This window comes from Fringilla coelebs, assembly GCF_963513975.1.
Source record: "Fringilla coelebs genome assembly, chromosome: 1".
In the NCBI taxonomy this organism is placed as follows: domain Eukaryota; kingdom Metazoa; phylum Chordata; class Aves; order Passeriformes; family Fringillidae; genus Fringilla; species Fringilla coelebs.
Genome location: NC_140028.1, coordinates 22,070,444 through 22,097,160, shown reverse-complemented (window position 1 = coordinate 22,097,160; position 26,717 = coordinate 22,070,444). Strand labels below are relative to the sequence as shown.

General features: G+C 39.6%; 1 protein-coding gene across 1 annotated transcript; it reads right to left on the bottom strand.

The window, feature by feature from the left end:
* Window positions 1-444: 444 nt before the first annotated feature.
* SNX31 (sorting nexin 31) lies at window positions 445-23,860 on the bottom strand (the record flags this gene model as incomplete). Its single annotated transcript, XM_084201789.1, is given in 18 exon segments — window positions 445-792; window positions 3,264-3,324; window positions 4,345-4,419; window positions 4,676-4,704; window positions 4,707-4,769; window positions 5,732-5,799; window positions 6,099-6,175; window positions 6,745-6,774; window positions 6,777-6,819; window positions 8,639-8,726; window positions 10,255-10,345; window positions 14,002-14,059; window positions 14,061-14,110; window positions 22,203-22,215; window positions 22,217-22,265; window positions 23,477-23,510; window positions 23,512-23,616; window positions 23,846-23,860. Coding segments are annotated over 18 exon segments (1,053 nt in total). The 3' UTR covers window positions 445-688.
* Window positions 23,861-26,717: the final 2,857 nt, after the last annotated feature.

Here is a 26,717-nt window from a genome sequence, read left to right as displayed (position 1 = left end):
TGTGTGCTAGCCCTATAACACCACAAAAATCAGCAAGCTAAAAATTCAGGCAGAAGTACAGTGCCCATGTCCCCGCCTCACCTCAGCACCAAGGTTCTCTGAGTATATGTGAATGGAAGCGGGGGTGGGAGGGAAGAAAGGGTGGGGGCTGAAGTTATTTGACTTCACCCAAAATATTAGTGTAGCTTTTTTTTTGGATGTATGATACCTCAGCAGGTCAGTAAGCGAATCACAACAGTCTGGTCGGCTTGGAAGGATCAGAGGAAATGCATGCCTTTCCCAGACAATGCCTAGGTAGCAATAGCCCGCTCAACCATTATTACAGACACTCACAGAAACATTACAAGCTGATATGTAAATACTTTTTCTTGCTAATAGAGTAGCACCTTTTCCTGTCAACCATCCTCTTTCTGCTCCAACAGTGTCTGGGGAAAGGGAAAAGAATACAAAAAGCATAGTCTCAGCACCATTCTTACTAATAACAAGATTTGTAAAAACTCTAAAGAACAGTGCACAGGCAAAGAACGACAGTGAAGGTTTTTGGTTGGTTTGTGGGTGTTTTTTTGTTTTGGTTTGCTTTTCTGGTTGTTGGGGTTTTTTTGTTTGGGTTTTTGTTTTTTGTTTTTGTGGGTTTTGTTTATTTTCTTTATTTTATTATTTTCAGACAATTAATTTTGAAAGACAGTATCTAAAATAAATTATCAAGGTCCTCTTCTCTTATTTTCTCAAATACACAGTTATCTTCATTTGGCCCAACTAAAAATCTTTTCCTTGAGATACAACCCAAATGAACTACATGCAGTCGAACAAATAAACAGTTAGCAGGGCATGCATTTCAGTAACTATAGGTAGATACAAGCTAGAAAATCTCACATAATACAGTTCACGTTGATCTCTTTGGGATATTTCAGAGAGAACAGAATTATTTTTTTTCCTGCTGGAATAGAACACAAGAACAGTTGCTTCTGCTCTAAGGCTTATCAAATGTACTGTATGTGTGGATTGAACAGCAGTTCCAAATGTGCCAATATCGATGTTGTTTGGCCTTATAGTGACCACAAGGACATATATACAGGTACTTTACCTGCTGAATAAGCCTTCTGAATTAGATTGACTTCTGTCAATCACACATTCTTTAACCATAACAACATAAATGCTACCTTTCAACTCTACATTTCCTACAGGGTATCCAGTACTGTCTGAAGCTTCTGAACACCATATCATCTGGCAGGTATAAGCTGGCAAATTATACTATTCCATTCCCTATATCTGCAGTTTTCTGTTGTATTAGGAAAACTTATGGCACTGATTTATTTTTTTGATATATGTTGGTACAGTAAATGTTCTGAAAATCTAATAAAAGTGTCTATCATGAAGCTATGGTAACCGTCCTGCAGTAACTAGCATCAAGGCATTAGGAAGCTGGAACCAGGTTTTGCATACCTTATCTCTGTAGAAGTTATTTCATGCCTGTTTCATAAAATAACACATAACAGCAGAATTGCCTAGGTGCAGGCACTTCTACAAAGCCTCACTATCTGCAAAGTCCACCCATGCTTCTTCATTTTCCTACTCAATCTTACTGCTGCACTAGATTGTGTATTCAGACAAGAATTTTCAGGCTGTTATGCTAAGCTAGTACTATCATGTACTCCTACAGGATCAGAAACAAAATAAAAGTTATGTTTTTCTTCTCATGAGTCAGCAGTAAGTTTTCAGAGTCTTTTAACAGCATCAGTTAACTTTACTCCAACTCAGACCAAAGATTTATAAGACTCTTGGGGATGCTAATGCCAAAATTATAAAGACCCAACTCAATCAATGCTTTTTCAAACGAGAATGTACAAAGGATAAACTTTTACTACATTTTTCAAGCATCTCAAAAAAAAAAAGTAGAGAAATAGCAGAGGAAATTCTTAAGAACATTGTGATCACAGCATTTAGAAGCTAGCTAAGCATGGTTTTAAGGTTTGATACTAATTCTCTAAAAACACAGCTTGGTGTATGAAGACATAAACCACTTCAAATTTGCTGTATAAATGATGTATACTATTCCATACTATCATTGTTAAACGCAAGAGCATACTGGGACTTGTTTTAACAGCTCTATTCTAATTATCAGCTTTAATTTTTCAGCTCACTGAGTTTTGTATCAGCAACCAGACACAGCTGATATGCTCGGTGATATTCTGCTGCCCTGTCCAAGACTGTTCTTCTCACAAAAATATATTTTAAATATGTTCAGGTCAGACCAATGGCCTCAAGCCCAGAGTGCCATGGAACCAAGTCCTTGCAAAAGCTTTGCCACAGCAAAGCCGCTAAACCACATCCTTCAGTTTCCAGCATAGGTGCAATTCCAGTCAGAAGATGTTGTCTCTCCTAATATCATTTACAAATTATTTGTAAATGCTGAAGGCTGCACCTAACCTAGAATTTCATCTCCAGCAGTAACAAGTACAGAGCACTTTGAAGAAAGGGGCAAGAGAACCCACCAGACAGTTTAATCGATTTGCTTATTGAAGAGCAGTTAATCATTGGTTTTATGGTTTCTGAAGGTACAGCAGCATCATATTTTTACTGAATTCAGATTGACTTTTTAGAAATATTTTTCTTTTAGAAATATTTTTCTTCAGCCAATCATACACCAATCAGTAGATGTATTTATTTTAATTCACTTTATGTTATTTTCCTTTCATTCAATAAATGACTTGAAAGAGCAACATCTTTTAGTTATTTAGCTGTTCAGAAACTATCAACAATGGATACTAATTCCTGCAAATGAATTTGGAGCTGCATCTTTTATGTGATGGGAATGTCTGTGTATGAATATGTAGCATGTCAGATTTTCTAAATGGGTATGATTCCCATCCAGAGGGAAAAAACAAATTCACCAACAATCCTAGTGTGGAATCTAAGTACAAGTCTGTAAAATATATCAGCAGGTGCATGCGGATATTCATACCTGATCTCCATACACATTCTGTCTTTCTGTAAAATTCAAATGTGTCATTCAGAAACACTTGCAATAAGCAAGTAAAATGAAGCAAGTTGTTGAACCACTAAGATAAAATAATTTTTTTTATTCAGACATATTTTTTACCCTCTTTAGCCTCCCAAAAAATTAAGTTCTCCTCCTTTTCCTACCTGAGGAAGTTCTTACTGATTTTTTTAGAAGTTTACCTAACCAGAAAAACAGTGGTTGGGCTAAACAACACATGCAAGAACACACCGTATTTACATTTTGGACTCAATTTCTCACTCACTAACCTCTTTTTGTTGGATGCTGTATTTCTTACTATTTTTCATCTGTTCAGGCATCTTGTTCTCCAGAACAGATTGATGAATGTAAATTGAGAATAAGCTGAAATGCTCTTCTAAGTACTGTAACAAAATATACTGAGCAAATTGGTATTGAGTTACCCCCAGCAGTAACAGTATAAGAAATGAACTGGCAGAGTGGCCCTTCTCTCATAATTCTCTGTTTTAGTACAAGCTGCTATCCACAGCTGATTACATAGTGAATGCTAATCTTCATAATTAAAAGTTTGCTTCTGTTACAAATAAACTTAGAAATAAAGAGATCCAATCTTTCCCAAGATTAAAATTGGTCTTTTCTTCTGCATCAGTTACAGTTTAAAGCTATGAAATAACATGCTGTTCACTGCCTCACTGCTCACTCTAATCAGCATGGGCCTAGAAGATTACACATGGTCCTTTCTTTTTTCCTCCTCAGATATTTTCAGTTGGCAGACAAAGTCTTTAGATATCACAAGGTTAAATAAAGACATTACTAATGCTGGAATTCTTTTTTTTTAAATTTCAAATATCTAAATATCCTTCCATCCTGAAAGGCCCAAACAAAAGATACAAGTATTTTAGCTACAATTACGACTTTTAGTTTATTAACACTTCTATTTAAAATTTAAAAATTTCTCTGTGTGAATGTCACAGGTCTCATTTGGTCTAACATTGCAGCAGTTGGAGCAAGCAAGTGAAGCGGGGAAAAATTGAAAGGCAGAAATGGATACAATAGGGTAGCACAGAACATACAAATATTATACCATATAATATATATCTATATCCCTTATTATACTCAGAAAAAGTCAAAGTCAAGGAGAGAGAATGTAAAACATATTACTAAAGCTGTGATGATAAACCTTCTAACATATTTCAGCAAAACTGAGCAAAGATGTGCTTTTTAGTCAATTAACTCTGGACTGAAATTTTGGAATGTGCAAGACACTTTTCCTCAATGGTACTTCTCTCAGCACAGTTGTAAGAGTGATAGAGTAGCAGCCTTATCTCATATTAAATACAAATTCCTATACCAACACACCTGCTCACCATTTCTTGGCCTTTGGCTGCCTTCATCATCTGTTCTGATACCATTTTCTTCACACAGCTACTGAACACAAAGGTCTGAAGAGGACAAACCAGAGAACTTTCTGATTTTTTCAAAATTACATACTTGACTCTTCCGTTCCTTCTCCAGGAGAAAATTACAGTCCCTAATTACTGAACCATCATTTTCTTGACTCAGTTAATTTTACCCTGTTCTTAACATCTTTATAGCGCAACAAACCAGCTGCAGTTCCTTATAGCCTAGTCTCAGCATGACTAACCCTGTAAGATTACATTTTACTCTGATCCTTTCCTGAAAAGATTGAGAAACAACCTGTTTTGTGTACAAATGGTCCAGTTTCATGTGCCTGAGTCACTGTACTCAAATCGGAGCTCCAGTGTGTCTTCTTTGGAATCCTTTGTATACCCTGGAAAAAGAAACAAACAGAAAAACCAAAGAAAAACCCTCCAGCCGATGAACAGAGGGAGCAGCCTTAAATCAAAATCAGTCAATTAGGTTCATTTTATACAGTATACAAATAAAGCAGCTGAAATCTTTACTAGAACACTCTCTGTGGGAGGGAGCAAGTGGGAGGCAGGAAGGGGGTGTCTTTGCAAGCATAAAGCTGGCTAAAGCAGTTATTTTGCTCCCACGCAAAACTCTGACAACACTACCTCTAAAAGGAAAGGAAAAGGGCAGGTAAAGCATGACATGGAATGCCAGAAAAGGGAGAAAACAGCAGAGTAAAGTGAGATGTTTCACTGCTGTAAAGGCTGCCAAGGGAATATATTTCAGAATAGGTTTGGAGGAGAATTTGGGCAAGTGGAAGAGATTTAAAACACACCACCCCCTTTCTCCCCAGACCTACCAACCTTATTTTTCATGAAGAGGAAGTGAATATCGACACAAGGTCAGTGAAGTACTTACAAGAAAAGTAACGTGCCAATTCTTAACCTGTTGATTTTAAAGGTGACCTCTAATTTGGTTAGTAGTCAATGTCGTGCTGTAGCTAATCTCATCACTGGCAACATGGATGTCAGCTGAGCAGCTCTCTTCTGGATAGTCACAAATGAAATGATCAAACATCAAGTGGTATGTACCGTAGTACTGCATTTCTCAAATCTGTATTGGGAAGTGCACCAAAAGGACAGAACTAACACAATTTGCTGTAAAGACAAGTAGGTCTCGTGATTTGGAGAGAAAAAACCAAAAGGGCTATAAGACAAAAGTTTAAACTCAGATTCACACAATAGGTCAGTGCTTGATTCAGAGAGTAGTGCTTACAGTTCAGAGTAAGAAATTTGATTTAATTTTTTTTAACAGGATGGGTTTGGGGATGATTAGCAGATATGATAATAGTAAGAGATAAAATTAACAACTAAGAAATACTGTGAACAACAGACCCAGCAGTCTGAATTTTCATCTGGTTGTCTAAACTGAATGACAAACTTTTGCACCTGAGTTTTGCAGAGAAGAATAGCATTCAATCAAATACTTCTTGCCAGTCCTTGAGATACAGCTCATTCTGCTGGGATTTTTTAAAAATATTAACAGAGATAGGAATCTTCTTTTCTATTTGGTGGTTCAGTATCTGACCAGGAGATGGTAGACCTGGGTCTCTAGTTCAAACAACTCCACAAAACCATGCTCTGTTTTTAAAGACACAGCCCCTAGTTTCATTTCTTTAAAAACCCCATTTCTTTCATCTGTTTTGATTGGGTTTTTTTAAATACTGTTTTACCTTTTCTTTGTTTACATTTTTTTTAGAAATTGAAGTTCCTGCATCTGCTTGTCTGTCGGTTTAACCCAATTCCTCTTAACTTCCTGGACTGCCTTAAAAGAATTTTTAAAAATAGCAGAAAAAGTCAGCAAAAATGTATTTCCTTTCACATAAACATTCAGAAACACATAGAAATAGAAAGGTTGTGGTTTATTTTGGTTTTTAAACAAAGCCTTTGATTTTAGCACAAGTTCACACTACACTGTTCTTCCCTCACGAGTTAATAGTTTCCAAAGCTGTGTGTAGGTGCACGACGCAACAAACCTACAGATCACCTACATGCTCTTATATGATGACAGAGTGCCTACATATTAGGAACATTAGGATACATATATCACCTTGTAAATACAGTGGATAGATACCTAAATGTGTCCTTTTTGTGAAATATTTTTCCTGTGCATAAACCACAGGTGAGTTAGAATCTCTAATACAAGGGTTTGAAGGAGAAAAGCCCCAAAACACCAACACGCCCCCTATCAACAGCTATATCCAGAACTTCAAAAAGTGGCACAAATCAGTGCCAACAAGAACTGTTTATAAATATGTCAAGAATTTATATAAAAGATTATATTAATGTGAGAAAGGTAATCTTTAAGATTACAAAAAGTCCCTTCAGTTTTACCTGTGTATGTAGCAAGTTCAGTGAAATGAAATTCTACAATCCATCAACCATGTATTGGGAGAAGGATCCATACAACTTTTCCAAGCCAAGGGGAAAAAGTAATAAAACATGGAGAAATTCTTCTGTTGAATGGTTGTTTGACTTTTTCAGCTAAATAAAATGGAAGTGTAGTCCAGAAAGATTTCATTACGTACCAGATTAGAAACACCAAAGCAAACAACAGATGTGATCTTGAAGTGATGTCCTGTACTCATTCTTTACACATCATAGCAAAATGGAAATAAACTGGGGTCAGGTTATCCAATCTCTCCACTGATTTTGGTGGTACCAAACATGTAAGTTACAATATAGAACTAACACTTTTTCCTCCTTTTCTCAAACAACTCTGGGTTTCTCTACTCCCAGAGCAGCCAGTGCCATGCTGCAGTGCTGGCATACAAGACCTAGCCTGAAGCCAGCTAGCTGCAGCACCAACCACTGTGGAGCTGCAGCAGGCTGAGCTCAGAGCAGGAGCAAAGCAAATTGAATACTCCACATGCCAGGGGTACAGCTGGCCTGAGCCTTTGACTTAAGGCAACCTGGGTAAATCTCCACAACCATGGGACTGGAGCAGTGCAGGCTCCATGGCCAGTACAGATATATCACTTGCACTACGCTGGGTCTTGCAGCCCAGACAGCCTCATTTCCTATCCTGGGCTTGGAGCAGTGCTGGATGGAGAATTATCTCCTCAGTTTGCCATAGCTGAGAACCATGCAGTTCTTTCACTGGACAGCTAGTACTGCAGTTTGTAAAGGCACATCTAGGGAAATGGATTTGTGGAGGCTGAGCTCTAATGCAGTAGGTTTAAACCAGACAAGTTACCAGCACCAAAACCCAGGTTTCTGTGCATCTTTCCTTGCTGCCACCAAAAGACATGGTCTGTTCTTCCACTCCATTCATTCATCTGCTGCAATCAGTGCATCTCACTAAGCAAGTAAAAATAGGTTTGTTTGTTTTCTGTTTCTTTGTAGGAAGAAGTAGACCTGAGCACAACTGCAGCAGGGAGCCATTAGACCGGCTCTGCTATACTGCCTAACTGCCCCCTCGGGGCACTCTGACAAATGGCCCCTTGGCAGCAGGCTCCCCATCCCCAGGGTTTATCCTCACCCACAAATTAGCATTACCATTTGCGGCACAGCAAACAGAACCAGACGACTGCCTCAGGCCAAAACCAGGCCATCAAAACCAAATTAAAAATAAAGAGCCAGTATTTTTAGATCAGGCTAGCTCACCAGTCCAGTTCACCACTGTTTGCCCACACAGTATAATGGAGGAGCAGCCCAGGGAGCAAACAACTGAAAGGGGAAGAGTGCTCTGCTGTTTAAGCCAGGCCACTTACTAAAAGAAGTGCTCAAGCTATGGCCTCAGGTATTATGTATATTAGTGTATAGAAATGAAGACTTCAGATAAAAAGTAATCCACCTTTGCCCAGAGGGGCAGGCAGCTTGTAACTCAGAACTCAAAGTTCTCTTCTATATTGCTTATGGGTATATTTTTATTTGTGGTCACTGCATTGTGCAAGTATAAATATTAGGAGGCAAGGAGCCACAAAACACCTCTCTGTAGATTCTGAAAGAGAGAGGGAAAAAATAGCTAGCTGCAATAAAGGACCCTTCAGGGATACTATAGTGCTAAAATTTAAAACATGCAACATCACAAAAAGCAGTAAATTCCAATTAAAAATTGGCCTCAGAAAAAACCCCAAACCAGTCAAGCTGCTGAAGCTTGAAGGCTTTGTAACTAATTCATAACTTATTCTAAGTTACTAATTCATAACTTATCCAAGGGACTCCTTTCTCTGCTTATAGTTGTTGTCATGCATCTTAGATAGTTTCACTTAAGCTTCTTGCTCACCACTTTCTGATCCCAAGCTTACAGTGCAACTCCTTCATGCTCTGAAGTCTCACATAAGGAAGTTCAAGTTCTGCCACTTTTTTCACCACTGGGAAAAGAAAAAAATCCACAGAGACATTTGGTGAAATCTAGGGAAATAGCTCAACTACTTTCATGTATCAGTTTTTGCTGGCTAGCAATGTGCTTTTAGAGAAGAAAAACCATCCAGATTCTGGAGTAAAGTAAGGTGACAAGCTGGTTATCTTCCTCACCTCTGTGTCTAAGCTTACAGAACAGTCTAAGCTCCACTATTTACAGAACATGTCTGTTCCCTGAGACTATGGTCTTCTAGGATAGCCTTCATTCAAAACACAGCTAAGCGCGATAGATGTTACAGGACACATGGATGAAACTTCCGGGGGTGCTGCTTTTCTGGAACAGATCGCCAGACAAAGTGTATAAAATGTCAAGAAAATTGACATGCAAGAAAAGCACGTCACTCTTCCAAGATCACTAGTTTTCTGCTTACTTTTGAAAAAAATGTGAGTCTAAAGGCCCAAATCTGTAATCAGTTAATTCTAAGCTGATTGCATGATTCAGCAGAAAACTTAAACATACCTTTTAAGCCTGTGAGCATCTGAACATTTTTTGGCAATGGAATGTGGGTTACCTTTGGATTTGATGTATTTGTGAGGATAATCAAAGTTACATAGAAATGGAATCAACTGAAAAACTTCTCCATTCTCCTGTGTATCTGATCATTTTACAATACAAGACAAAAATAATTCCATCTGGAACTGCACTGCAAGATATATTTGAGATGTAGTAACTGCCAACTGTGTACTCAGAGATATCTTTCACAGCAGAATGAAGAGGGCAAGGGAATAATAAATAAAATAGACACAGACTGTAAAGTTCCTACCTCACTAAGTAAGCCTGAGTTCCTTAGTAAGTCTAGTAGTAAAAGGACCTTCATTTTAAAACATTGAGAAGAGCACTAACATCTCTATGCCAATGAAAAGACTGAAAAAAGCTAAATAACTGCAATGCCTAACTTAACTCCAGCTAACAGCAAAGACTGTTCACTGCCCTGATGTGGCCTGAGCCTATCCCAGTCACAGGCCTGGATCCTGCCTCAACCCTGATTTACAGCTGGCTTAATAACACTGTGGTCTAACTTCAGTTACTGGCTGTTAAGAAAAGAAAGACATAATGATATAAAGGAAAGTAAGCTAGAGACATTGTTTATAACAAGAGAGCTTCCTGTCCTATTGCATGTGATCTGTAAATTAAGAACTGTTTCATGTAGGTATGGCCATCCAATTAAATGCCTACCTAGAATACACACCTAATAGTTCCCATGTGGTAAAGTTGCAATGTGACTTGCAAACTCAAAGGAATATTCATATGTGAAAGTCTTACCTCTACACCACCCTTTCTCTTGCCAGACTTCGTTCCCCACTACCAGACTTTCCAAGATGTAGGGGGAGAGAGCTCGAGGGAATTTATCAGACCAGATGGGTCTTTTAACCTTAGCAGGATCATTCAAGCCTTGTTCAGATTTCAGATTCAGCCACTGCAGCCAACAACAACAAAAATCCAAGGGAGGGCTAAGTTAAGCACAATGTAAAACTTACCAGAGAGCGCTTCATCCTCACAATCTTGAAAGAAAAATAGGCTAAAATATTTTATGAATTCTCTCAACAGACCCATCTCACACAATGTAACCTTCAAAAACAAAGGTCAGAAGCTTCACTATACATGAATAAGGAAGAAGTGGTCAATACCTATTAAAGTAACTTAACTGTTTTTAAATTCTCCCCTGTCCCATTTAACTCCTTTTTTAAAAGTAAATATAACCACTCCCATATTCCAGCATGGGAATTTGTGATGAGTTTCGTAAGATTCAAAGCAACGGAAAAATGCAATAAAATGGACTGTGTTTACTACTGTCATGCATTTATTCTCTAATGCAATGTTATTCCAGATCTTTACTACTAAATCCTCAAATCCTGTTGTACTGTAAGCACTGTGTGCTCTGAGTTAACATTACTCATGAGCATCACAAATAGGCATCTTTACAGGATTTGTGTATTTTCGAGGCTGATAGATTTCTCTTGTTTTTCTAGGAAATATCTACACAACCTGCCCTTTAGTGAAAACACCAGTCTTGTAGGGTTCTCTGTAAAGGCTTCTGACAAGAGCTGACTTGAACTCTGTTAGACTTTCATTATCAATAATGCATAAAGAGAAAAAACCCTATCTGGCTTGCTTTTAGTTTGCTGTGGCCTTTCTACATCTTCTCTGAAAGAGGGCAGAAGTAACACCAATAGAAAATGCAGACAATATTTGCAGGACTAGCTGCACAATGGGATAATGAGGACAGAAAAGTCAGGCAGAGGTGAGCCCACTAAGTGTGAGAAATGGATTTGTAAGGAAGTCTCAAAACCTTACAGGAAGCTCACAGAGTCTTGTTCATCTGTATGCAAACACTGAGATAAGGTGTGCCGACTTAGGAAGGCCATGGAATAGAGATGACGTTGAGAGAGAGATTGAACTAGAAACAAGTTTCAACAAGTTTCAAACTACGGCCTTGTAAAAAGACCAGATATTTTAGAAAATTAGAACTGTGAAAGATGTACTGTAGCAGGACCACATGGGGTAAAAATATAGGTGATTTGTGTTAGAAGAATTAGCAGCATTGTGTGGCAAAAGCTAATAGACTGAAAAACATCTATAAGGTATTGTAACCAGGAAATAGGTTGGCTTCTGACAGAATGGTGTTGAGTTTTACACCTCTTATGTCTCAGCCTTCATCAAGACTGACAATGGAATACAATCTTTTAAAACACCTCTCAGTTGCCCTGTCTCTGAAGAGCTGGGAATAATCCAACAACTAACTGCTGAATCTGATTGAGAGAGTTGTCTTATTGTTGTTTAGGTTCTGAAAAAGCATAAGTTTAAACAGCCATAACCTATGAGAATGCAGTACCATTGAAGCATTCCTAAATTCCACAGTGACCATAATCTCCTGAGTTTGCTCAGGAAAGTGGTGTGGCTATTATAAAAATCTCTTCAGTCCTGAGAATACTACTGTCATAGCTACTCTGGCAGATCATGCAACCCCATGCTTTGGTCAGAAAGGATGGACTTTCTTTGCCTGAGCATAAGGTGGAAGTGTCAGGTTTCTCTTCTTCCAAAGCTTGATGATCCCAAAACACTTCAAACTCACAATGACAGCATTGTAAATTCATCGTAAATTCAGTTCAGAAGGATTTTCTCCAGCTGTATCAGTGGGTTCAAAGAGCAGACATGTTTTTGTGCATGGAAAAAAGTAGACATCAAGCTAAATATAGATTGGAAAGAATTGCTTTCAGTTAAAATTAAAAAACACAGTAGCAAGGTTTTCCTTATCCCTGTTAATATCAGGACTGTTACCAGAAATGGCAGCAGACCATTAAAATCACTTGTCTCACAGTCAATTCAGACACCAGATATGACGGGAAGAAAGTTTCATAGTCCAAACACAAAAGATAAAAAAGTGACTATCACCTTGTATTGTGTCTGCCACTGTTGTCCTCACAAATTACTGCAAGAAACTAGCCACAGACTAATGTGTTATCCCTTGGTAGTGCAATACTAATCATACCAGATGGCATTTCCAAGGAATTGCAAATGCAGATTTCAGATTTAGTAGGATTTTGACTGGTTTTATTTTTTGGATCAAAGCACAAACTGGTATATGCTGCCTGAGTACTAGGATATTAGGGAGTGAGGGTTGTAAAACCCACCTCCATCACAAAAAAACAGTGAATGCAGTAGCAATTTACAGTGGCAAAAGCTAAATAATTCCCAAAGGTCCTATTTCTTCTTTAAGACTACAAAAGAAGAAATGGTGTCTGCAGCATTTGAAGCGTCATTGCTTCTTTACAGTGTCACATAAACGTTAAACATATATAAAAGTAATATACAAAGCAATTTACAACACCACTGTCTGTCTTGGAAATTACCTTGACCCACTGCAAACTGACAAGTTTATCAAGCACAAATGATTAATGGTTTCTAAAGTATATTAGAAAATCCTTTCCTTACTCAATGCCCTTGTCCAAACATGTCTCCTTCTTTCTTCCACCCTATTAGCAGCTGCTTCTCTCTCCCCAAATCAGAATTCCTATCTCCCTGCCACCCCCCAAGGCTTTTTGCCTTCAGCATCTCCCACCTTGCAAGTCTCCTGTTGCATGGTCTAAGGCTGACTCTGACATGTTCCCCTGGAAGAGCTGGTCCTCAGAATTGCCTCAGGTGGTACAAACCCCATGGCAGAACAAAGCCAGCAAGGGGTCACCTTGTGTTATCCAGTTTATGGTTCCTATGCACAGATAGTGTAAGTTTTGAGGCTGGACTAACGCACATCAGCTCAACAGAGTACAGCAAACACATGCTCAACTCCCTTACACCTACAGCCAGTTGAGAACCACCTTCACAAACTCAGATTGCAAAGGCACAGCAGAAACACAGTGCACGCTTTTCTGTCCAGTGAGAGGAAATTTTAGAATCCCATGACAAAGAGCAGCACCCATCGGACAGATGCATGCTTTGTTATTGCTGTTAGGATTAGGAAATGAGGGCAACCAAAAAAGCCTTGCTTGTGCACACATAAATGTGCAAATACACAAAATAAGCAGAACCGTTGCTGCTCCTCCTCCCCTGGCATAAGAAGGGAACTCCAGCTGGAAGTTTCAAACACAAATCAGCCAGTTGGGTAAACAATATTTGGTTGCTACTGGTTTCAAATTGTAACTAGCAATTGTTTACTGTGTGTATTGCAACAGCTGTTACAGACATTCCAGAGCCAGCACTAGAACAGCACCAACACTGCAAACACACAGTTCCACAGAAAGCACCAAGGGACACCAAACAAGTAAAGAGAAGCATGCAGAAAAAAAAGATGCATCAGTAGTGCAGTTTTAACAGCAGCTGCCAGCCAAGACATCAGTGAAGACTAGATAATTTCTGACTTCAGTGTTCAAGAACTTTCACCCACACTATGCCAAACCAAAGGCAGCTTAATTATGAATGTGTCTCTGTGTATTTTCTAATTTTGTCATATGTGAAGGAAACCTGAATTTGACAGCTAAATGCCATAGAAGCAGAAGTCATGTAACATTAAGAAGTTAATTGTGAACAATTCTAAGGACCCAAAATATCATCTGCAAAACCAGCAATGCCCCCCAGCCCTCTGGTACAAAAACCTCCTCAAAGTCCACAGAAAATTCTCTTGTATGTCTTCATATAGAGAGGTTTATGCTTTCTTAATGGAAATTATATTAATTTTTGTCCACTTTTCACAAATGGAAACTTTCAACACAATTCTAGAAAGCCATTACCTGTAATATTCTTTCTGCAGTGTCTGATGTCTGGATATAAAGTCTAATATTGCTGCATCACAATGTAAACATCCAAAAAGGCTCTCTGGGTTTGGTTCTTAAATGTATCCTGTCAGGTAGAAATGCAACACTGTTTTACTGCTTTCCATATTGCTGAAATCCTTCTGAAGATGCTAATGCTCCATTCCCTATATATTCAGGTAAAATAAAAATTGAGATTACCATTTATACACATAAAGTTACTAAAACTATTATTAAAGCTTGCAGATGACAAAAAATAAATATGCAGAGCAGCAAATGGGAAGAATTAGAGGAGAATTAGAGGAGAGTCTTTTTGGTGTGAAGTGCTACAGGGTGCTGGGTGTGTCAGTGTTTGCAGGCATGACACAGTCTCTTCCATCGGCTGTCAGCTGATGATACACAGTCAGACTAGAGGCAAAGCTCACATTTCTAACTGTGAGGTAGTGCACAGCAATGGGATATTCTCCACTGGTTTTATATTAAGACTGTATCTGTCCCCAAAGACTTTCCTGAGCTCATATTTAGAAAGTGCCATGCCTTGCTCTGCATGAGAAGTCAGTTACTCATTTCAGGAAGATGGAAACTAGTTTGAGAACACCCTTGGTATTCCCTCTGCATTAGGTGGCACAAACTCATCACTGCAGCTCCTCCTCCTGTTGACTGCCCAGTATCAGAAGACAGCAGTGGTCCTTCTGGCATTGGTGTTTATTGAGAAGAGGTGCTTCCATTCACAATCACAGCAGAGGAAAATGCTCGAATTGTACATAACTGCATGCAACATTAAATTTTAGTTTCTTATATCCACTTTTGCTAGCCTGGCAGAAAATATGGGAGGGTTCCTGGGATCCCCTAGGTTTCAAGTACTCTTGGCATCTTTCTGCAGAGTCTTCATGGTGTCTTATATTGGACCATCTCCCAGCTCCTGCAAGGTCAGAAAGAGCAGGGTGGCAGAGCTGACATTTATGCTGTGTGCTCTATCACTCCTCTTTGGGTACCCTGGAGAACATCCTAGGATGCATGACTCAAATTAACTGACTCAATTCAGATTGGTAACTTATTTTTTTTAGTCAGAAAGACTATACATGTACAAACAACAAGTGTTGGTCTGAGAGTTTTTCCCAAAAAGAACTGAAAATTAAGAACCTGTTATAAAAGTTTGTAGAACGATATGTGGGGGAAAAGTTGAGGAAAGCAAAACTAAAACAATCTTTCTTATTTAAACAGACTTTTCAAAGATTTTCCTGACACCCAGTATTTCACCTATCTGCATACCCACACACCTGTTTGCATGTATTAAGGAATAAAAGAACCCCTTCCCAAGGCATTAAGTCCTAGGGATTTAATCTTTATTCCCAAATCCATTTATTTCTTATCCAGCAGGCAGGTCTAGTTTTTCCTTTTAATTAAAATAAGCACTACTTTGCTTCTGTGAAGATACAAAAGCCCCTCTGTCTCTTACACAGAGGATCATCTGCTGTGCTTTCTCGACTACCTTTGCAATTTTCCTCACATGGGAAGGAGGAGACACATCCTCACAAGTACCTGTGGTCCACATATTTGGGCATGAAACATTTCATGTGGTAAAAATGTATCTGAAATGTGGAACAAAGATGGGATGCAAACATCAGAATTAGATAAAGGCCCAGCCCTCATTACTGACTCTCAGTGAGGAGCAAGCAGGTCACTACAGACCCAGTTTACTACCTGGGGCTCAGCAGTGCTGGGGGGTTAAAAAGGCTCAAGTACCAGAGTAAGTGCTTCTGGCTGTGTGCTGTTCATGCTGAAACCTCCACAGGGAAAGTACACGGAGGACTTTATGCATCTACTTTTCCCAGATCCTCGCTGCCACCCCTGCAGCTTTTACAACCTGGATACAGGGCACCTCATCCACTGTGGCAGCCCAGGGCTGGGAGCACAGAGGTCACATTACCATTCTGCCACTCCAAGGGAGTCCCACCTGGCTGCACCCTACCCTCACATTACCATTCTGCCACTCCAAGGGAGTCCCACCTGGCTGCACCCTACCCTCATTGCCACCTCTCTACTCAGCAATCATGAGGGAAAAAAGACAGGCATGATTCAAGGTTTCAAGCTACTTCCAAGCAGTTTGAGTTCTCAAAGAACACTGTGCAGCATATTAGTAGGCAGATTAATTTGTGGATCTTCAAGAAAGGATGTTAGGGGAAATAAAATCTCAGTTCCATCTAGAATAGTCACATTAAGTATGACTGTTTAACACTTAAACCAGCAGTTTCCTCAGCTGTCTTTTTTTTTAATGGTGTTATTTTATCTTATTTGATTCTACTGAATTAAAAGCACAGCTTCACATCATGGCACTGGGGATGAAGTCACTACTTACCTCCAACTTTTGATTACTGTTATTTTCAAAAGGGCATGTATTAATAGAACAAGGGAGAATGGATTTAAACTGAGGGTGGGTTTAGATTAGATATTAGGCCAAAAATCTTTAATGTGAACAGTTTCCCCAGGGAAGATGCGGATGCCCCATTCCTGGAAGTGTTTAAGAAAAGAGTGGACAGGGCTCTCAGCAATCTGGTCTAGCAGAAGGTGCCCCCACACATGGCAGGGGGATTGGAACTACATGATCTTTAAGGTCCCTTCCAACCCAAACCATTCTTTAATTCTGTGATTCCCATAGTAAGGTTATGACACAGCAAATCGAAAATAAGAATCATGTTAAGCTGTTGTGTTTGGGGATTCCCCTCCCCCCCTTCATTTTATCACCTGCTTTTAACCCAGAAGGCAGAACAGTCCATGCCAGAAACTCCCCACATTGTTCAGTGTTACAAATATTTGTGTTTAGCCTCTTATCAGTGAAGTATTGTTGAGACCAAAGAAAATTACTGACATAAAACAAAAGGAGGAAACAGTGCAGTCTGTAAGGCAGGAGAAGACAGAGTTAAGTGAAGAAGTACAAATACAGACATGTCCCTAAAATAACACAATAGAATCCAGCATAAGTTTAATACAAATACAATAGAAAAAGCATTTACCAGTGTCAGCAACGATCCATTCAGTAAGCACACAAGGCAATTCTAACAACTTCCAAAATGGATGGAAATTTCTATTAAAATAAATTTGCAACAAAAGCTCAGATTTTGTCCCAAGCAACTATTTTAGTTTTGGAAAGAGCACTAAAGTCTTATCTACTCAAAACAGGTACCAACATAAAGAAAACTCGTGTTTCGGCAACAGCAGATGTTCAGTAGTACTATTCGTGTTTCTTACACTTTTTGTCCTGAATTTCAGGAATCATACCATGCAACTTGAATCGGACACTTTCTTGTATCCCTTCATATTGGAATATCCCCTTAACAGTGTTACTATTACCTGTAGTAAAATCTCCTGAAACATCTAGAACTGCTGTCTACTACCCACTAGTCTGTCCCAGTAGCTTGAAGCACAGCTCAATCGTTACCATAGGAATACAGAATAATACAGAACTAGTAAGGCATTTTCTTTGGGTTTTGGTTTTGATGAAAAAAAAGTTTTCATAAAGAAAGAAAAATAGAAACAAGCAATAAACCAAAATAGAAACAAACAGAAAGATCTCAAAAAAAAAAAAGTTATATAGCAAGAAAGATATCTAGATATCTTTTTATCCCTCCCATTTTTCCTTTAGAGAACTTAAAGTTAAGTGATTTTGTTTTAACAAGAGTCAACCAACCTGAATCCTCAGCAAGCTCTTAGTGGATCTGTTACTCACCATAGAAGCATGGACCATTAAAGGAGAAAGGATGAGAATGAGGTCCTTATTACAACATATTTGAAAAGAACAGCAGGTCAGGAGGCTAAACTGTATCTTAACATTGAAACAAAAATAAAACAGACATCCTTGAGTTAAAATTCTTCAGAGCTTTCTATGCTAGAAATCTTCCCCCTTGGCCAGCAGACAATACAAGTCTGAAAGTATAGGAACTTCCCATATGAAATTCAGATGAAATTCAGTTCTGTGTCCAGCTGCACTTTTGAAATAGAATTTAAATAAATAAGAAACACAACCTAGTTTGATGTGAACAAATAATCTTTTTAGAGCAGTGCTAAAATCTTAGCTACTCAGTCTTCTGTTTGTGTACATACACATCCAAACACATTTGTGAGCTACTGAGTGAGGAGAGAGGAATGTTCCAAATGTGCATTCCTCCACTGCTTGCACAAATGGTGTGTTGCAAGGTCAGGGGAGCAGAGATCGTGAGGTCAGAGACAGGGGCTCTAGTGAAGGAAATGCAGCCCGTGATCAGAACAGCTTTGATTCTGGTACACCTACAGATTTCTGCGTCACATTTTACTTACATTTCCAATACCATACACACCACAACTCCCTTATGGTATTCAATCCTTGTCCTCATGCTTGCTTTTCACAGAGAAAACCACCTTATATCAGAGTCCTTTGGTAAAGAACCACATAAGAAGCTACTTTTTGCCTGTTACCAGGCTCTGCTCTGTTGCATTTGCTCAAGTACTCAACTTTTCATCTGTCCTTTCATAAACACCTGAATCCTTTTCCTTATGTTAGAGGCTGCTGTTCAACACAGACTGGAAAAGGTCAGCCTCCTAGATTCCCAGCTCCAAACCTCTGCTGCTTCAAGGAAATGTGTCTCAATTCTATTAATAAGTGCATAATGACTGGCTGTCCTCACAGCTGCATCCCCAATACTCCACATTATTGCATGGATGACCAACACAAGCAGACCATAATCTCAGTTTGCATTCAAGGATGTCAGTGTGTTGCATGAAAATGAGACTGATAGGGATATATGTACCTGCTCATACTGTCTTTCTCCTGATGAAAAAGGAGAGGCCACAACACAGTCACGAGGTCTCCAATTGTTAGTGGCTTCTTGTAAGAACCACAGCATTTGTCTTTAGGAGCTCGAGGTAGTAAGGGATAGACTGAATCAGCCTCTCCAACGTGGTCATTGTTCAAGTTTGCAGAGTCTGAAAGAGTGGAAGGGCAGGGGTGTTAGAGGTTAGATCATTCAACTCTGTGTTCAACTCTACTACGTGATAGTGTTGGTAAATACTTTAGGAATGTTTGTTTTGAGCAAAACATCCATTCTGTCAAGGTGTCTCCGTTGTGTTGGGTGTCCTGCTGTCCCCTGACAGCTCCTCCCGTGAGATAAGTTACTGGGCAACAGCCAGAGTAGGCCTGCTGTAACCTCTGCAGCAGGAAAAGGTGGTGCCAAGCAAAAACAGGCACCTGGAAAGCCAGGTTAGCCTGCATGGGCTTGTTCCAAACTTGGAGTTGGCCCTGTTAGATGTGGTTAGGGGATTCAGGTGGTTGCTGTGATGCTGAGGGCAGACACACGAGTCATGTTCAATATGTCAAGCAGCTGCAGTAAAGCCAAGGTCCTTGCACAGCACTCCTACTCCAGCAAACACATCACAACCCCATTCAGAAGAAGCACAGGACAAGGACCAAAAAAGCCTTAAACTGAGTTTGATTTTTCCCTTTGCATATTTTATTTTAGTCAGTGACACATACAAATCCCTTCACATAGAAGGTTAAATACTGCTGTTTAAGGCAAACCAAGAAAATCAAGTAAGTACTAACTTAGTCTCTCTTAGGGAAGTATTAACTTCTCTCTCATAATGAAAGATAGACAGGAAGGTGAAAAAAGTCAGCAATAGAATGTTTAGGAAAAAGTATCCCAACCCTAGCAAGTTCATTCACCTCAAGTTTCCCATGTTTTCATTCTATTAAAAATGAAGGTTTCTATTATAAAAGCTGCACTGGTTTGACCTGCAGACATATCTGTGCTCAATAAAGTGTTGTGGTGGCAGAAAAATGACTGCTTCCCATTCATCAGCACCAGCAATGCGGTCCCTCTGCCTCCTCTCCCACACCAGCTGCCAGGTTGCTTGCACAGGTGTGTGCTAACTTGTTTCAGATTGCCAAGACTGACTACTTAAGGCCAGTCCATGCCATTGCCAGAAAAGGAACATACTTTTTCATATTTTTAAAGACTTTTTTTTCCGCTAGTCATCCCTCTTGCAATATGAGATGAGCAAGTTTGGGCTAATCCTTGGTTTTAACACTAAGTATCAGTTACACAGAAGCATTCAGTATGCTTTTCCTCTGGAGAAACATGTAGGACACTAAGTGCTGCCTACACATCTTCAACAATGGGGAAGAAAGAACAGCACAGAGGTGCATTAAGAATGAACTTTACTCTCTATTTCACTACTGTTGGAAAAATTTTGTTACTCTGCCATAAAACATCTCTCAAGTAACAGTGTGCTAATAAATACTAGAACGTGTACAACAAGGAAGGACAGTTTGCTGGGTGAGATGCTTTAAGAGCCAAAATGAATATTTGTTCAACTGTCACTTGCACCAATAAAAGGCACTGTACACAGGTAATGACAATTAATGCACTCTTGTCTTTCACAGAGCCCTTTGATCTCTATTTGGAGATTGTTTTTTACCATAATGGAAGAACACACAAAGCAGTACTGCCATTTGTATTTTGAAGCAACATTTATGTAAGCTGAACCATTTTAAGTTTTAATTGTAAGCAAATAAGGCTGTAGAACTACTGTCTTTGCCAACCAGGAAGCCTAAACATAGCTTATTAAAATCTATTGCATTGTGGAACAGAAATTCGGGTTCATTTTTTTGTCTTGAGAATGTGCTGAGCTTGCAGCAATATTTAAGGAATAATTCTGTGTCTATCTTGGCCTCTACAAAATAACTGACTGCTTTTGGTAGCACAGTCATCACACACCTTTATAAGCATACACAGGTGTACATGACCTGTAAAATTAGTACTGCACATGTCCTTAGCAAGTCACCCCTCCTCATCAAAAGGGCCTGGTGTAGAGAAAAAAACTAATATACATTATTTCTGCTGGTGCATTAAGAGAAATACACAATCTTGTCATGTCAAAAGACATCTTTAAACCCTGGAAAGTGATATTTTGAAGAATTATTTCCTGCCAGAACTTTGTAGAAGAAAAGTCAGTTGGCAGTGTCTGACAGCATATTGCAGGCATTCCTGATAGATTTAACTTTCTTTAGCAACCCTGTTATCAGTTTCATCAAGACTAATTAAGACTCAGGAGTAATTACTGGGAGTCATCTGTAGGGCTATAGCAGGCATTGGATCAGAACTAAAAAGACTGCTTCTTAAAGCAGAAGTCATTCACTGTCTTTAGCACTCCAGTCAGTCTGAATTTAAGAGACTGTAAATAAACAGTATCTTTTAATTTACAAAGTATGCAGGAAAAACCTTTCTAGAATTTGTTAGGAAGACTTATTCATACCATCCTCTATAGCCCTCCTGAACTCCCCTTACATACCTTAGTCACACATAGCAAGTGAAGAGCTCTTGAGACACAAACCTCTTATTTGGTCCTTCAAAGCATGCCCACTTCCCAGAACAGTTCACTTCAAGCAAGGTTACCACAGCACACCAAGCACTTCCCATAAAATCAAAACAGCATTCCCTCCCTAAAATTGCTGTGGAATCAGTCATACTGCTGCTTCAAAACACCACTATTCTCATTAGAACTACAGCAGCGTGAAAGGAGGAATGCAGCAGGGACATACGGAAACTTGCAAGAGTCAGATACGAGTACGAGTTATCAAGGCTCCAAGCCTACCAAAGAAAGATCACACATGCCAGGACCACATTTAAATGCATTTGAAAAGTCATCTAGGCCACAACAACCCAAACATATGCCAGATTCTGCCCATCACTACAATTGCAAGATAAGAGAACAGGACGTTTTCCCAGCAGTCATCAATACACTCATCAGTGCAAACCACTGACACTATCAAAAAGCATTTACAATTGCAAAATCCAAGAATGTGTGTAATCCCTCTATTGAGCTCTCACAAAGACTTTCCTGTGAACTATTTAGAGGCAAAGGATTCATCAGATATGCCACAGAATATAAAAACAAAGCATGCAGTTCTTTCCATGTGAGAAACAAGTTTGTACATGGAGAAAAAAACAATAGCAATATTATTATTATTGCCACCCAGGCTTCACAGAGAGCACTCTGTCATTGGAACTCCCTGCTTTACAAGGCAGACTGATACTCTAAGAACACAAGGAAAGGAAGATAGCAAAGGAAGTCTTGAACCTGGGAGGTAGGATAATATTTCAGCTCTTTCATATAACAAACTATTTGGCTGAAAAATTCAAACTTGCCTGCTGTAGCTTTCAAAAAAATTATGAAGGCATCACTATTTGTCATATTTAAATCCAAAGTAACTGAAAAACAAGTGGAAAATGGGGAGGGAGGAAACTAAATGTAGCCAACAGATGAAAAACATGGCCAGTGTCTCAAAACATGACTTTTGACTAAATAGTCAGTGTTACTTTACTCATCCTTTGGTTTCTGCCCAGCTGCCTTTATCAGTCTGTTAAATTATTGAAACAGTGAGCAGGGCAAAATACATGGAATGCTCTTTTCTCCCAAAGCAAGACCTCAGTAAGGTTCTTGGCCATGGAACTCATGGTCACTCAAGGCCAGTAGCTTTAAAAGAAATGATTACTCAAGTGAAAAAAGATAGAATAACCACTAAGTACAACTTTAAAGACTAACCCTGAGTTTCTGTTTTTAAGCCTTGGCACAAAATATCTGAGGCCAGAGGCTACAAAACCTCTTCAAACTCATCTACCTGCACACCCATCCTTTCGGGTAGTTGAAATGGATTTTTCTTTTTTCTTGGCTTATATGAAACTCACAAGACCTATTCTAGGAATCCTGCAGACCTGTCCTAGAATACAGCACATTGAGATGTAATTTTTCTACAAACTCTTCCTATAATTCTCACAAGTCTTCTTGGAAGCTCTTGAAGGAAGGAGGTCCGTGTTACTCTTCTACCTGCCCAAGTGCCTCTTATTTTTGCCTCTGTCTTCTACCCACTGGGTGCCATGTCAGCTCTGGCAGCTGTGGAGCAGCTGTGGAGCAGGGTCCTAGAATACAGCACACTGAGATGTAATTTTTCTACAAACTCTTCCTATAATTCTCACAAGTCTTCTTGGAAGCTCTTGAAGGAAGGAGGTCCATGTTAGTCTTCTACCTGCCCAAGTGCCTCTTATTTTTTCCTCTGTCTTCTACCCACTGGGTGCCATGTCAGCTCTGGCAGCTGTGGAGCAGCGGGTGTGGGCTCCACTCATTGATCCAGAGGGACAGAGAAAGGACAGACTACAGACTGTTCAGAGTGAAACTGCACTTTTACATTTTGGGAAACCTGCAGAAAGGCATTTGCTTCAGAAATTAGAGAAATACAGTACCCTGAAACCTAAACCCGGTGAACCAACAGCCAGGACAGGGCTGCAATGTTTAGCATTTTAGATACACCCTCACTCATCTCAGTAAGGAAGGTAGAGCACCCTGCAGTCAATATTGTAGACATATCTTTGAAGGTTTAAGCCCTACACGTGAAAGTTGATCAGGTTGTTATGGCCAGGCTTACCATTCTGAAGATACTGCTCCAGCTGTGGCTGCCTCTCTCTCATCTGCCATTGGTTTGGTCATTGTTAGATAAAACTCTGGATGGAAAGCAGGCACAGAGCTCCCCAAAGGCTCCTCAGCTGCTAAACAGACAAAGGAAAGCTAAACAAAAATAAGGAAGTATTCATAGTTTCCAAGGAGCTTTCAGTGCTCTCTTGTTTTGGCAGCAAGACATGATGTCCTGCAAAAGGCACAGGGCACTCATCCAGAACCTCCCTGATGGACCTCAGGGCCAACAGCAAAGGCAGAGCCTTTTTCAGGGCAGCCACCAGAAGACAGCCCAAGTGAGCAGCCTCTTTTGAAATGGGATCCCCATTTTTTACAATCTTACCGCTTTTGAGCTCATGCTCCAAGCCACAAAACTTAATATTACATTAACCTTATCAGCTGGGTCTTACACACAAACAAATTCTGATTACAGATGTCTTCTCTTTTCAGCATGTCCATACAGGATTTCTTTGTTCTGTACCCACAGAACTATTTTTTATGACCTAGTAACTTCTGTCCTTGACTTGTGCTACTTCAGAGGCTTTTACTCTTTTGTCTGTGAGAGGTGATGAAAGTTACTGGATCATCTAATATTGAAAAGGAAAAAAAAGACACAAAACCCAACCCAACCAAACCAAACCAAACAAACAACAAAACACCAAAAACAAAACAAAACAAAAAAACCAAACCCCAAAAATCTTTAATGAACACAAATTATCTGAAAGTTTGATTGTTCCTCCAGCTATTACAGTTGGCTAATATGAACATAATGCCTCTGTACAAACCCTACATCATCTATAAACAGACCTGGAAGTCCTGGAAAACCACAATTACACTATTTTACAATTGACATAGGATGGCTCCAATAGGTTTGGACAATATTTGCTCACTTAAAAATATAAACATTCTCTACTATAGGCAAACACTCTCAATAGAAGGCTAAGCTATGTTTACTTTCTTAAAATGCACATTACTAAACACAACAAAATACAGCAAGTTTGCCTGGAAATATTTTTTAACCCAAATCAAAACAATGTGTCATTTGATCAGTAAAATGAGACTCCCTACAGAATGCTGAGACATTACTAATTAAATTTATGCACCAGTATTCAACTCAGCAATTAGTGTCATTAAATCATGTGAAAGATGACATTTTCCCCTCTGGCCCTTGCTGCCTAAGTCTTTCACATGACTCCAGCAACTGAAGTATGAAGGAAAAATGTTTATTACTGCAAAAATTAGCAATTCCTTTCCTTTTTGTTAAAACCAGGAATGAAGCTTAGAATCACAACTCCCTTTTCCCTATTCTGGCAACACACCAGCATTTCCAAGGTCTTGATTTTTACATATGATGTGTGAAGTGCTCAGAGACACACAGCATAAAAGGGTTAGATAACACGACATGCTTTGGTTTAATGTAAAGCTAACTGCAATAGTGAGTGTAGAGTGGTTTTTATCTTCAAAGCCCTTCACATACATGATTTTCCTCCAGGGAAGACTTATCTCTGCTCTACAGGCAGGCAAACTGAAGAGACAAGAGCAAGAAAATTTGCCAGGAGTCTGACAACCAGGTGGTCCTCTCTCTTTCCTCTGTGCTCAGGCCATGCCTCACCTACAGAAAGTGGTGCTGTCTTGTTATCATCACTTCACACAAACTGAGACTCTGGCCTACTTAAAAAAATAATTAATCTCAGTGCCAGCTGCTGGGTAAGTTTCTTGAAATGCAATCATGTGTCCTCAGGATCTGGGCTACAGAGAAGAGAAACTTCTTGCGACCAACTATATTTTTTCACATCCCAAAGAATTAAAGGAAAATGCCCATAAACTTTAAGTGTGTATTTGTGTATGGTGCTGAAAACCCAGATAGCATGTTCTAACCTGGTGGAAGAGGTACTTAGTCTTCATCCAAGATTTCCACCTAAAATATATAGAGTACCTTCCCTAAATATGACAATTTTAAGCTCTAAAAGCTATTATCTTCAAAAAGAGGAGCAAAGACACAGGCCATGGTTGGTGCTGTTTCTTTTTCATCTTTCTGCATCTTTCCCCTCCTGAGCAGGAGATATCATCAGTTTCAAAGTGTAGTTGACCAAATCTCCCGTTTAGTCAAGTCCCATAGGTTTGCCTTTTGGTGTTAGTCCTGCCTACGCTGTCTAGATCAGCTATTTCACCCAGGGCCATGCTGGTGATGTGCAGAGTTCAAAGTCAGACAGAAAAACAGAAACAAAAGTGCTAAATTGTTAAGAAGCTGCAAAACTGAAAAGCCAAATGAAAAGCCAAACATCACAACATCACAAAGGCAAAAATCAGGAAGGGCCTGAAAATCCAGTGACATTTTTAAAGCACAAACCATTGTCCAGACAATCTTGATCCCACCCTAGAAGCTTCTGTAACTTAGTCTTGAAAGAGAGCCTTGCCTCTCCGTAAGCAGAATAAATCCTCAGAGCTCTGTTAGGGGATGCTCTGATCAGTGTGTAATCCCCAGAGAACTCTCAGGACAGAGCACGACTACAGCACAGAGTAATGCCTGGCTGTCCTTGGGTAAATCTAGGGCCAAAGCTTATATCCTTCAAACGCACGTCCATCTGGCATTGACACTCCAGCTGAAGGTGTTCACAATCATTTGCAGAGAATGGCTGCACAAATCTCAGTTCAGCAAGTGCAAACAGCCCAACATGAGTTGGATTCATCCCAAGCAAAGGGAGACTGGTTCTTCAGCTCTCCTTCCCACTGCTAATACTTAATAAAATATCAAGACAGAAGATGAAAAGAAAATTGGATTGCTAGAGGAATCAAATGCACTAGCTCCTAAAGGAAGAGACAAAGGGGAGAACACAGAGCCACCTCTGGACTGTCTTAGAGTCCATACAAAGCCCCTTCTCCCAGAGGAAGTTGAAGGCTGTAAATCCTCATAACAAGTCAAGACAGGCACCTTCTGTTAATCCACAGCCAAGTGCCTGAGGAAGAGGAGAAGGGCTAAAGTTGCACCACTCTCTGCAGCATTTCTGCCAGCCCTACCTAAGCAACTCACTTTAAGCAAGAACTCTTTTAATATATCATCATTGGTTGATCACATTTCCCTCTATACGATTTTCCTTGGGTCCTCAGCTTAAAGCTGAGAAATCCCTTGGGAGGTGAGGTTCCAAGGGGTAAGTTGCTCACAGCCAGTATATCTGCACGTCCCCAATCTACAATGCATCCAAACCATCCAATGC